Raw genomic sequence first — 13,681 nt, forward strand, 5'->3', positions numbered from 1 at the left:
AGAGCATTTATGGCTGGAGAGAAGTGGTCCCTGGCCTTGAGACCTAGGATATGTCTGTTTTAACAACCAGAGACATTTTGAAAGGAGGTTTGCATTGATGGAGCCAAGAAGCCCTGTTGAAGTGGATCTTCTAGTGAGGGAGTCTTGGTGAAGGACTGTAGGCAAAGCCCCAAAACCTAGGAGAACGTGACCAGCAACTTAATGGACAGCTGAATACCCCAGGAACGTGGACAAAACCGGGAGCCCCAGAGTTGCAGAGGTTGGGTCCAGTGTCTGTATTTAGTTTGTTTTCAGTGCAGTTTCCTGTAGCAAGGCTGCATTGCAAAGTTCCTGGAAATGGTTGGGCAGGGCTTACTGATTTGATGAAGATGGAAGACCTCCACAAGATACCCCACAAATTAGTTTATTTTTAAAAATGTTTTTATTATGTTTAATACATAAAAAAACATTTCACATATACCTGTACATAAAAAGAAAAACAGAACATACAAGACGAGAAGAATGAAAGTATCAAAACACATCATCACATAACACATAAGAAGGCCCTTGTCGCCCAGTACATACGTGTCTAGCAACTACCCAAAATATTGGACACAAATTTCAAAACCGCAATAGTCTGTATATTTCCAACTTAAGATGCACAGCCAAAAGCTCAAGCAAATTTAAAGTGCAATTTCAAGAACTTGCGTCTCCAACTTCTGTTGGGAAACTTACTTCGATATGGAAAATCTTGATACAGGGATTTTTCAATAAGAGACCAATGAATAAATAATGTGTAAATCCTTGCACGCTCTAGTGTATCCATCCAGTCCATGGACCATAATCTTTTCTTGACTGCAGTAGGGTTGGAAACTAGGTGTTCGTTTTTTTTTTAACAATCTCTAGTTTATCTATGTTTTTATGACACTTGGAAATCAAGTCAGATAAGGTCTGCAAGATTGATTTAATATAGCCTCATTGAGATTGCCAAAGTGAGCACGAAGGAGGGTTCACTATCTTGCTAAGTAGCAAGTGTTTGCCAGTCTGAGTGCCTGGACAGAGTGCAAACCCTATTCCAACCAGATTGTGGCTATACCAACACCAGAAGGAAGATTAAGAGTGTCTCCAGATCTTACCCTCTACTTTGACCAGTCAGTTTGTCTTGGCTCCAAGGGTTGGAAGAAGAATTATTTTGCCTTTTGGATAATTTTAGCTGGATAGTTTCCACATGTCTGGTCAATGTTTTCAGTTTTGACGAAAATAAAACTGGAGAGGTTTTGAGATCTCTTAGAATCTTTACAGAGTGGGGGTGCCTTATCAGACCTTGGCTATTTCCCACTGGCTGCTAGGTCAGCAGCGCAGAAGCACAAAGGTGACCCTGCAAAATAGGGTGGACAGTTGATGGCATAGCTGCAGGACAAGATGCAAGAGTGTAAGACTAAAAAATGCTATGCTGTGGAAACAAAATATAAGACACACACAGACAGAGAGAGATCACAAGACGCAGAAATCGTAATGAACAGAATGCATGTTTATTTATGCATGGCAGAATGTAATCTTGCAATGAGAACCAATCTAGTAATGAAAGCACCCAAAATGGGCCTCTAACAAAAAGAGCTCACCAGCCCCTCCCCCCTCCAGCAGTCTACTCTAGCTCTCCTCTGAGAGCTCACTCTCCTACTAACTCCCCAAACCTCTACTGAACCCATCCGCTGAACCTACTGTACAGAGCAGAAATCCAGTTTTATACATAGTGGGATCTGCGTGCATTTTGCATTGACATGCCCAGAAAGCATTCTATTGCAACCGGCATTCTATGGCTACGTGCGTGTATACATAATTTCAACCTAGCATAATTGTGTACTGCACTGGGACACATTGACATGTTCTTCTATATTCTATTCTAAGAGCAGCAAGCATATCGCTAACATTCCTGTCATTTCACAACGGGACAGTCTCATGCTATCTTTCTCCACAGCCAGCCAGCCAAGGCTGTATCTCTGCTCGAGATTAGCTGACAGTCTGCCAATAGTCAAGTTGTTGTGAAACATCTACACACGCTGTGTTCAGAGTCAACTCATTTCCCTCTCCGTGCTCAGAAAAAGCCAGATTCATGATGGACAAAACCCAATAGCGCTTCGGGAACACTACAATGTGCGCTCTACAAAATAACAAGCTAAAGATATCTGCATAGATTTTCTGCATGGCTCTCAGCAAATATCTATCTATAATCAAAACAAACTATAGTGCTAAACATAGTTTATACTGAATGAATGGATTAGCCCACGCAAACTTAAGCATAGAAAAATGCAGATTAACAAGTTTCCCTTGAGCAGCAGCTGCATAGGGCTGTGCCACAGTGTCCTGCTATTTAGCAGTCACAGTTGAACAGCAAATATACAATTTGGCCACCAACAAGCAGCAGGATCTTGCTACTGTTGCTATGGATTAGACTGTGCAGTGGCTTCCAGGAGAGGCGAGTAGGGTTGCAGAACAAGAGGATCCATCTGTTCCCACTGGTTCAAGCAGAGGAATAATCTGAAGCAGGATTCCATTGGACAAAGTGAGAGTTGCGCTGCTATGAGGAAACTAGTCTGCAGCACAGCTAATCACGAGGAACCTTGGGAAGATCTCAACCTCTCCAGTTATTTGCACAAAGTACCAGGCAGGATCTGGTGAATTGCTTGGGGGGGGGCAGGGGTTCCCATAGATGTGTGAACACATGTACATGTATGTACACGTGCATACACACATCCTTCAACTACCATCTATGATCCATTGAAGGTGTTATTGCCAACCCATTCAGTGAAGGGAAGCCAGCTTGATGTCCACCCAGGAACATGGTTATTCCCAGTGCCTTTTCTCTATGGCGAACTCCACAATGTAATGCCAGAAAACTGTGCCCTGGACCTAACCGTAGAACGAACAGTGATCCACTGAGGATTGTTCCTGGGAACATGGTGTTAGGCAGAATCCTGTGCAGTTCCCTTAGGGAACACTGCAAGAAGATTAAGACTACAGGAGTAAGCAGTAAACCCAATTGGTAGCAGTCTGCACCACCCAGATTTACCTGGTAGCTGTGGCCGAGCAGTCAGACTTCTCTCAAGATGAGTAGGGTAGTATACAGAGGATACACAATAGGGCTAAAAACACAGTAGAGCAAGCAAACACTGACCAGAGCTTGGTATCAAAAGTATATAATTATTTATTGTATTGCTTAGCGTATTTCCTAACACACTTTAGGAAATACACTAAGCACTCTAAATCAAAGCAAGTTCAAACAGTCAGATAACGTATACACACCACCCTTAATAATTAGGCAAGTCTAGGTCAAAACACCACTATTTGTAAAAACAGATGTGAGCGTGTAACTTAGATGGCACTCCAATAATTAGGTTAAAGGGAGAGAAAAAGGCAGGTCATGAAAATAAAACAGTTCCCAACCCTTTTCTAAGACCACAGCAAGTTAGTGAAGGCAGAGTCTACTGTAGAGCCAATGTTCATAGGCCAGGCCCACTTTAAATGGAGCAATGCGAAATGTGCCCAAGATCACACAGTTTAAAAAGCTCTCCAGTCTTTGCAGAAATGTTCAAAGGAGGTTGGTTTGATGCGAAAGGTAAAGTTAGAAGGTCTGGGGCAAACCCAGTTGGAAACCCAAGGATTTAAGGGTCACCTTTAGCAATCCGCAGAAAGGGTGGCCAGGCGGAACACAGTACCTTAAAGAGTGAGGAAGCTCCAGCGGTGGCGGTTGTTCCTGGCAGTGGGTGCAGTTCGTGGTTTCTACCAGGGGAAGAGAAGATTTTATCGAGGAGTAAACTTGGAGTCGTTGCACTGCCCAGGGAAGAGACCAGCCGCGGAGTTTGTCGGTTAAAAGGTGCGTTCCTTTTATTCGCGGTCACAGTGGTGAAGCTTGGCTATCTGGCCGCCGGGGTGCTTGGCACGGGCGATTCGACCAAGGGACGTCCTGGAAGGCGAATGGCGAACTGGTTGTCCCCACTAGCCCAAAGGGAGAAGACTCTTACAGCAGACGATCTTATCTTGTCGTCGGGGAAAGTGGTGAGGTTGTTGCAGCAGGGCTCCACCGGTGGTGTCGTCGTTGTAGATGGCTCACCTTCTCCCCTCTTCTGATTTCTTAGGTCCTGTGGCGACTTCTGAAGTTCCAGTCCCAAAAGCCCTGCTTTTATGCAGCAAAACCCCCCTTCAACAGGCTAGCTGTCACTCATACATGCTAAGTGGTGAGCCGTACGGCTCACCACTGGGCCAATCACAGCTGAGTGTGACTTGAGTTGCTAAGGCAACGCAGTCCAGGGTGCCAATTCCCCCACCCACACATCCTATGGAACCCAGACAGAGTGGCACCAGTTGGAGGGCTTCTGTGGAGAAGCCCACCAAAAAAGTAGAACAAAGGGCCCGACCTTGGTTGGAGTTACAGAGACAGACACAAACGCCATTTTGGAAAAGAGTTCTGGCGAAAAAACCCAACCAGTGATTTTATATTAAATAAATAAACCTGCAGTATCTTTAACATTGCACCAAAAAGTGGTGCGTTTAAAATCAATGGGAAAATCCCATAGGAAATATTCTGGTGGAATATTTTGCGTGGTAACCACTGCCACCAGCCAGAAACTCCACAAGGGGGGGACTGGACAGTGCCCCCTTGAAAACGGACCCAGGGGCAATCTAATTAACCCCTTCCAGTACTTCCAAATATGATGGTTTGTACTGGTTCTGTTCACAATTTTGGACTAGTAAAGTCAATGGTGACTTTACATGCCCTGGGAGACAGTAGTCAGTCCCAGGGTATGGAGTCTGTTTGGGGGTCACTATGACACCCCTGTGTTATTGCACTGAGGGTGCTGTGTAACACATACACTAAAACAGATGATACCCTATGGAGTAAAATACCCCATAGCCCATATGCACACAATAAGTCAAAGACATACCTCAAATCATGCCTAAGAGTGGGAGGAAAAGAGTCTCACTCTTAGCAGGAGAAAAGAACAAACCCCAAAAATCTAGCAAAGCTGCTGGGGGACTCACTAGGTTTGGGAAATTAGCCTTATAAGAGAATTCTCCCTAACACATGGCTTTTGTGATCCAGAGCAGGTTAACTTGCCCCCATAAAGATAAGTTGCATATGGCTTACAGAGCAAACTATTCAGCATCCCAACTATCACTCAAGCTGTGCCTGTTGAGCAATTTTACGGAATGCCACAGAACCACTCAGCTTGAGGCAAAGATTTCCAGGATGGTGCTGCACGTCACAGATGCTTATGAAACCTTGTGGCTTTTAATAACGTCTAAGTGTTACCTTATCCAATCATTTAACTTGACTAATACCACAGTAGAGACCCTTAAACCACAGAGCGAGAACCAGTGCCATTTAGGGATACATGAATCTAATGGAGGCAACCAGAGTCGACCTTAGAACAAACTCCCCAGCCAGCAAGACAACAAAGGGGTCAAGGAAGCTTCACTCTTTGCTTTGACCCCAAGGAAGGAGGGTGTTTCTGAATGCTCGTTTGACACAGTGGCAGGCTGGTGAAGACAAGTTCAATAACGCTTCCTTGACACAAGTTGAAACAGCTAGCATAGCAGAGATTAAGAGCACCACTGCCTGGCAGGAAGCAGACCAGGGAGGCTGGAAAGAAACACTACTTGGAAGAAGGCAGCAGCAGAGAAACCGGAGGCGAAAACTACTGCATGGCAGGAGATAGGACTGGAGAGGCCGTTAAAGAAAGTTGCTGACTGAAAGAAGGCGCAGCAAGTCTTGACGGCTTGAAGAAAGCAATTGAAGGTTGACTTTCGGTAAAAGGCCTAAAGCAAAAGGCTTGCTAACTTGATCCCTGTATTCTGGGGAACTGGAAAATCATTTGCGCAAGCGACCCTAAGTGTAGATGAGAAGAGTAAATAAGAGGCCTGTTGGAGGAGGTAACATTGTCTTCCTGACAACAACCCAGATTGAGGAGAGGAAAAACAAAATTACATGACTGGGTAAAGGCCTGGAGAAGTTGTTTGAGGTGAACAGCCAAGGAATGCCAAATGAAGCAATGTTAACTTACAAGGAGCCATGTGAGGAGCCCTAGAGTAAAATGCCAGATAAATAGACCTTAAAAGGCTTATGGCCTTAATGGAAAGCAATAAGACTAGAGTAGAAGCTGCGCTAAGTAACCCACGGAGTGGCTTTTTCAGAGAATAGCTTTGTGTTAGTCTAGGGAGCGACAGATATTTTTTACTGCCCATTCCTTTAAAGGCTCTTGAGTTCAGTATAGGGGAGCCTTGAGATACCAGACTTTAAGAATTGGAATTGGGCTACCTGTTCAGACTTTTTTTTAGGAAAGGGTGTCCCATAAAAGGCAAGAACTGCAAGAGTAGGATTAAGATGTTTTAAACAAGTTGACTTGAGAAACCCCTTATTTCTAGTTGTGTATAGATCTCGTAGGCATTAAATTAACCCTTTCCTGTGAAGAATATGACCAGTCTTTAGCAAAACCCTGACATGTGGTTTGTCTTGTCCATCATTTCTCGATCCTCTTACACATGTCTTTGAGACCCTCCTCCAACCTTAACTTTATTGCATTCTACCACAAAATCCTTTAGCATTGAGTGATATTAAGGGGCCACGTCAAAGGACTTTAATATTGAGAGTCACGCTTTTTCTGAGAGCGAATGGCTACCAATGCCTTAAAAAGGGCTACACTGTGAAGCAATCAAAATATAAAGCATCCTGTTAAGCAACAAAATGTCTGGAAACTCACCAAGGGACAAAATGGGTACATTGCAAGTTTTCTGGGCTAGTTATCCATATGAGGTACTAAGGCTGCACATTCAAAGTTAGTTACAGCTTTCAATTAAGCTTTGAAAAAAGTGTTATTGGCAAAAATAGGTTCAGGATTCCAGAAAGCCAGCATAAAGACTGGGAGAAACTACCAAAGTTGCCAAGGGAACCTAAAAAGGATTTCAGATCTAACACTACTGCATTGTTCCTACTTCAGGACCATTTGCAGCACACATGTTTTTCTAACTTTTTGGTTAATTCTAATTCCTGTCGTGGGCTGCCATCTGGGCCTAATTATACTGAGGTCTGTCCCCCGTTCCTTCCCAACCAAATCCACCAAGGCCTCATAATTGCCCTTCATAGTTGTGTACTTGTGTTGATAAGATTGCAGCGCTCAGATGCCTAAGGGTATGTAGCGATATATAAATGCAAATTATTATTATTAATGTGCTTAGGTGACACATCTGTAAATGTTAATTTTTGTACTGAAGTGTTTTTCTTTCATTAGACTTGTCAAGTTTGAAGAAAGTAATGATAAGTCACTGCTCATCTTCGGCTCTGTCACCAACATTCCAGCAAAAGACGCAGCACCCATTCAGGTAACTTACAGTAATACTTGTTCATAAAAGGACAGTAAATAGGTTGTTTTTCTTTTGTTTGAAATTTGAATATTGACACTAGTTGGTGCTCTTTGAATAGTAGAATAGGTAACTAAATATAAACCATATTTGGCTTTTTTATTTTTATAGAGCGTTGATACAGTTCTGGTTTTAGAGTGCAGTGGGAGCTTGGTCCTGTATACCGGAGTTGTTCGGGTAAGTACAGATTTTTCAATGAGTTATGTTCTAATATTTGCTCGCTTTTATCATCTTCAGATAGTTGTCATTGCTCGGTATAATGTCTGGTCACTTACCCTTCTTGAAAACGCATTCCTTGTCCAGGGTCACTTAAGAGATTCATAATTGAAAGAAAATGGGGTGGCTAGGATAGTGTGAACATGTTTTGGAGTTTGTTCAAGGAATTCATAAGGTGGGGGCTACTCTTGACTGAGGATGCGTTACTTATATTGAAAACTAAGGGACTGCTAGTGTGATGGGGACATACATGCTTATTGGGCATATTTATCTAGCATCTAATAGACGCCTTAGAATAATTAACTTTCTGCTAGCACCTGTCACAGTAGTTCTCACTCCTAGAGAAGCTACCCTCTTGCCACAGTTCAAGTAGGATAAGAAAACTGTAGCGCCTACCTACCATTATATGCTTTTCCATGCTTTTGGCAAGTTTACTAGCATAGTGTGATTGCACCCTGATCTCTCTAGATACGTGAAACGGCATAAGATAGGTCCATAAATGCCTATTCTTCACACATTCTGTCATAATGTTACAACAATCCATATTTGTTATGTAAAGTGGTCTTGTATGTGACCACCTTCCATTTTGGTGGCCTTAGTCCTGTTGAGGGGGTGGGGGGTAAGATAAATGTGTTGTGAGGAGAGGGAGGGGCAGGATGTGGAACCTCAAGTGCTCATGAGTGCAGACCATAACCTCTGTTCTGTAAGTTTCTAGTTGAGCTTTGATGATGGCACTTGGGTATGTGTATGCAGAGTGTAGCCCCAGATGTAGGTATCCTGCTCAATTTGCTATTGATAAGATTTGCCCTAAGAGTGAGAATGGTTCGAGGACTGCTAGAACGTCTCTCAGAAAAGCTGGTGATAGCGTAGTAGTGTTAGGATGGTATTATTGTGTGCAGGAGTGGAACTACTAGTTGTTGGTTACCTCCTGCATTTGAGTAGCTGCTCAATGTGTGTAGTATAAGGTGGAAAGTAGAATTGGGAACATGTTAATAATGGGCTCAAACAATCAAGCCACATGCAAGGCTTCCCATAGTTTAGCAAGGTATACATTGTGAAGCATTACAAAGGGATAAGAGTGCACAATATGACTACCTCCCAGGCCACCACAGAACAGGTACCATTTTTACTTTTTCACCTTGCAACTGTCAAAGTATTTATCTCTGTGTCATGCTTTCTCTTTTGCACTCGCACACACATTGAACACTTTATGCAACAAGGATTGGTGAGTAGCAACAAGAGGTGGTGGCTCACTGGGGATTCCAGTCATTACTCCAATTGAAGTGCTAAGGGTTCTGAGAGACATGCAAAGTTTGGTTGAGAGAAAGATGCTGGAGATGGGAACACTGCCTCTCCTCTCACCTTCCATAGCCTATTGGTTAGTATGTTGTAGGCAAATAACAGGACAAATAAGGATCACCCTACCGCCCTCAGTCACTGTGTGTTTAGGTAGCTTGATATCGGTATCGGAATGTTATCGACAACCTGCAGGAATTTCTGGAGGGGGAGTTGTTAAGGCAGTCTTTGCACAACCCTCTGTTCTGGGATCGACAACCACTGACCTTAATGGGGCACTAACACACCTGACATGAGGAAGCCAAACCTCTCTTAAAGTTAAGTAACATGCACAGAGCGACAGGGCTGAACTCTCAGGAAAGCTAGCAAGCAGTATGGCACAGGTAAATTTAGTCCGCACACCAGTCTACAGAAAAATGTTACACATGTAGAACTTTGAGGCCAAATAAGCACTTACAGTATGAAGTGTTAGTTTGCTATAAAAACAGTCAATCTCTGAGATGACTCTCCTTGCCCAACTGCTTATATGTGGGGGCCACTGTCTCAGATGGGCAGCCAACATAAATTAAGAGGATACAGGTGAATAAGGAAACCACACAATCGAGCAAAGCAGGTAAAACCCATATGGCATAAAAACACAAAATGGCCCTGCACAGTTGAGTAAAGCCTTAAAGACACTACCCACTGTGCATCTATGCACCTTGTCACCTATTCTGTGGAGGGAGGGAAGCTTCTCTTACATGGCCAGGGAAAGGCAGAAGCTACCTTATTCTGACCCTGGGTGTGGCTATCTGTGGGAGGTCAACATAGGCGAGGACAAACTCCAGAGGCAGAAAAAAACGGAATCCGAAAAAATCTTCAGATGTTCTTCTTAATGACACCCATGTGCCTTAATTTACACCCTGGTATACAAAGGGAGAGCTGACCTGCCCACACGGGTTATTACACACACTATTAATTTACGTGTGATTACTTTACTTCAGACGAAGCTCATGAATAATTAGCCATCAACGGCAATAAATGTAGAACCCAAGAAAGTACTCTGGATATACCACTAAGTCTATATCTCCGGCTACCCCATTAAAAAGCAATGTCACCAATCTGTAGCAGGAAAACAATGATTCTGATGGACTACTGTTATGACTTGTTAGCCATTTTTAATTTAAATTTTTTGACGAAAAAATCATTTTTTCAAGGAAGGTACTGCACAGATTGTGCTCGCAAACAATCAGCAAATGGTGTACAATATACATTTTCACCAGACAATGGTGTATATACATACAGATTCAACAAAAGAACAATTTTGAACGGAATCCATTTCAAACATATATTTCTAAATGTACAATTTATGCAAAGCATACAACATAACTTAAAATAAAATACTAAATACCCACACAACTAGAGATGGAACACTAGTTCTGTACACCTGCAAAGTGGGGCAGACTTATTCCGCCATGGTTGTGTGAGGTATAGAAAAGCAAATTAATTCGCCACCCACAGGAGTCTAGTTGCTTGCGAGCTGGTTTGTAAAACAAGTGTAAAGTCTTGTGGTCCGGAAACCAGACTGTTTCTAATCTGAAACCAGTTCCAAAGATGAGTCTTTTTGGTGACTCAGGAGATCAATGGAGTGCTGTGGGTGTGTAGAGACCAATCCTAGGTCAACGTCGGTAGATGTATACCTGTAGGTTTAGAGGTGGGCCGCAATAGAATTACGTGTCCAAAAGACGTTTTGTCCGGCAGTTAAGGCTACCTTCATCTGGACCTACGGGTTTCGCTCTTGAGAAGGGATGCTCCTGTTGTCAATGGGAAGAGGTAATACCCCGAAAGTAACGTGCAGGGGCCCTCAGGGGAGCTAGTGCCAAGGTTCACAGGGTCCCCACCACGGAGTCCAAGAAAGGGTGGACCCAGTACGTCAGATTGAAAAGGACTTCAAGCTTGTGGCCGCTGTCATTTTAGTGGGAGAGCGGGAGCGCGAGAAGGAAGGTAGGAGTCCCGAGGAGAATCGAATTACTCCAAGTAAGGCACCAATATGATGCTGATACCTCAGTCTGCTAGTAGCCCAATGGATGGTGCAGAGGAATGAAGCAGGCCATGTCTCAGTGAGCCGGTCCGTGTCGCGAGTTGTGCTTTACCCCCCCACCCTTTTCTTTTACTAATGAGATGAGGAAGCAGGATGGAATAATGAGGATGACCCGAAGCGGTAAGCAAACTCTGCATTCTAGTCTTTGGAAACCGCTAACTAATGCTGGGAAGTTTAAAACACACGCAGCTGAACAGAATCTGTGAAATGCAGAGACTGCAGCAGAATGCAGCTTGTGCGCATGTTGTTTGGAACGCCACAGGTGAGCACACTGTGGAAAACGGCACGGAGGATTAATCACAGTTTGCAGATCCGTGCCAAGAGAAGCTCACCGCTTTATTGCTATAGAAAGCTGGAACTGCCAGAAGCAAAGGAAGATAAAGCGGGAGCAAAATGGTTAATGGGATGCACCCACCAATCGGTGAACCGAAGGAGAAGACGACAGAAAGACGCGAGGAACTCCAGAGTTGCCTGATAAGCCCTGAGACAGCGAGTGGGTGTACCGGAAAGCTTGAGAGCAAGTGTTGCATATTATTAGCAGAGCAAGAAAGCCCGATTTAAGTAATTGGCGGAACTGATACAAATACAGTTTTAAGAAAGGGTCAGTGAGCCAAATCTTGGAAAGAGAGATTGATAAAAAATACGACCAGTGTTTAGAAAGTGTCGGTGACCCAATATTTGAAAAGAGAAGTATATGCCAGCAAGAACTTTGCTGAGAAAGGGTCAGTGACCCAATAATGTAAAAGCATTATTTCTTGGATGAAAGAGAGTGAACAGAGAATGGAAAAGCCCTGGCAGGATAGTAAGCCAGGCAAACAGTGAGTCTAGGTCTTGCACCCATAAAAGAATATAAAGCCTTGGCAGGAGAGTAAACCAGGCACTGTGCGAGTCTGGGACCAGCACCTAAGAAACAGAATTGTGATATCCTGGCAGGAGAGCAAACCAGGAGTAAGAAGAGAAGTAAACCTGGAACAGTAAGAACAAATACAAAAAGGTAAGACCATACCCCTTTTAATAATCGGTAATGAAGTCTCAATACCCTGACAGAGTATACCAGTGGTAAAAGGAGGAACAGTGAGAGGAGGAACAGTTAACAGAAAAACGAAGAACCACACCCCTTTAAGGATAATTCAGATAAACTGAAGATGGAAGAGATTTTGTGTTTTAAAAGAAACTGAAGAGAAGGCTTAGTCACCCTGGAATATATTGGATGGTAAAAACAGAAGGAAAAAAGGGGCAGAGTTATTTTCCTTAAAACTGTGGACTTTTAAGTGGAAATGCTCAAGGGAGACGTTGTCCCCCCTTGAAACTGAAGTGATTGAAATATTGTATAAAGAAAGATACAAGGGGAGAGCCCTTTGAAAAAGTAGAACCTTATTTTACCTTTTTCTGGAAAGATATTGAAGGACCAGAAGAAACCTAGGGCAAGGGAGGAGCCCTTCCTCTCATGGAACTTTAATTCCTTTTTGTTTGTTTTCGGCACCTTACAACTTTGTTTGGAATGCTGAACGAAAGGTGTAAGTGCATAGCTTACAGAAATCCCCTTGTACACAAGTTAAGCATATACGGGTCAGTTTAGGGTTTTAAGACACAGGACAGAGCACCCTCTGTTTAACATCCTGACACAGGCTTTAATTAGTTTTGTTGATACAGGGAAACCCCTCATAAGACATAGGAGCAGGTAGGATTTCCCCAACCCCTTATTATTTTGACAATAAAGGTCCTATTTCCTACTGCAACTTGTTACTGTGTCTGAGTCTTACCCTTGATCAATTACACCACACAGTTACATGACCTTAAAATACTTTGAAAATAAGTGGTAAGTCCTAAAATCTAGTTCTTGGACCAGAGCAAAAGGAATACCTTGTGGGCATGGAAAAAAATGCCCAGGGATAGTAGAGTACCCTGAAGGAGAGTTTCTGGACAGGCAGAAGGTTCCATAGATAAGTCAATGGGCTGGAGGCCTTGAGGGGATGCTGGCAAGATGGCGGCCTGTTAGCAGAGCTCCATACCCCACCTTTCACAAAACACTGGTGTAGCGGACAGGCTGGCTCTAGATAAGCTTCTACGGGTAATTTGTGAAGCGCAGTGGTAAGGGCAACCGAGAGTGCTTTTTCGGGCCTCAAAACGGTCTCCCAAGAGCCAAGCCGAGCAGCCCTTCAGCACCTTAGAGAGCTGGTGGGCTGCCGCGGTGATTCAGGTCTGCCGAGGGAGGAGACTAGGGAGGAGCCTTGGGCATTAGTGAACTGATACTGGACATTTTCTGGTGTTCAGGTGGAGCACAAGGATTCAGCTCTACCCGACGAGCTCCTGTGGTATTCTGGTTTATCCTGGTAGTCGCCGCACTCTGACCCTGTGAGAGCATATGGACGGAGGAGCGAGCGGCGTAGCAGTGAAGAACAGTGAGTGAGTGAGTGATCCTACCCCGAAACTCTAGCAGGATTCCAATTTGGGTGTGTTTTACCACAACTGAAAATTACCACGACTGAAAGGTTAGCGACGGAAACGACCGCATGAGAAACGTACGTAATACAAAATTGTTTGTTCATTTCCCATTCGGTCATTCAATGTAAAACCACCCCAAATCTATAGAAACCCTAACCATCTCCCACCCTCCTACCCCCCCTTCTTACCTTTCCTTCTGTCTCGCTGGTTCCTGCAACGCCAGTTCCCTTTCACTACTGTGATCGTGAA

At 43.8% G+C, this 13,681-nt stretch overlaps 1 protein-coding gene across 1 annotated transcript in view; it reads left to right on the forward strand.

Annotated features, from left to right (window-relative positions):
* Positions 1-13,681, forward strand: part of ANAPC1 (anaphase promoting complex subunit 1) — a 2,053,226-nt gene that overhangs the window by 336,486 nt on the left and 1,703,059 nt on the right. Inside the window, exons 11-12 of the mRNA XM_069606837.1 lie at positions 7,266-7,356; positions 7,507-7,572. Of these exons, the coding sequence (XP_069462938.1) occupies positions 7,266-7,356; positions 7,507-7,572 (157 nt within the window). The remainder of the gene's footprint in view (positions 1-7,265; positions 7,357-7,506; positions 7,573-13,681) is intronic.

The sequence above is a fragment of the Ambystoma mexicanum genome, chromosome 4p (genome assembly GCF_040938575.1).
Source record: "Ambystoma mexicanum isolate Mex_15411 chromosome 4p, UKY_AmexF1_1, whole genome shotgun sequence".
In the NCBI taxonomy this organism is placed as follows: domain Eukaryota; kingdom Metazoa; phylum Chordata; class Amphibia; order Caudata; family Ambystomatidae; genus Ambystoma; species Ambystoma mexicanum.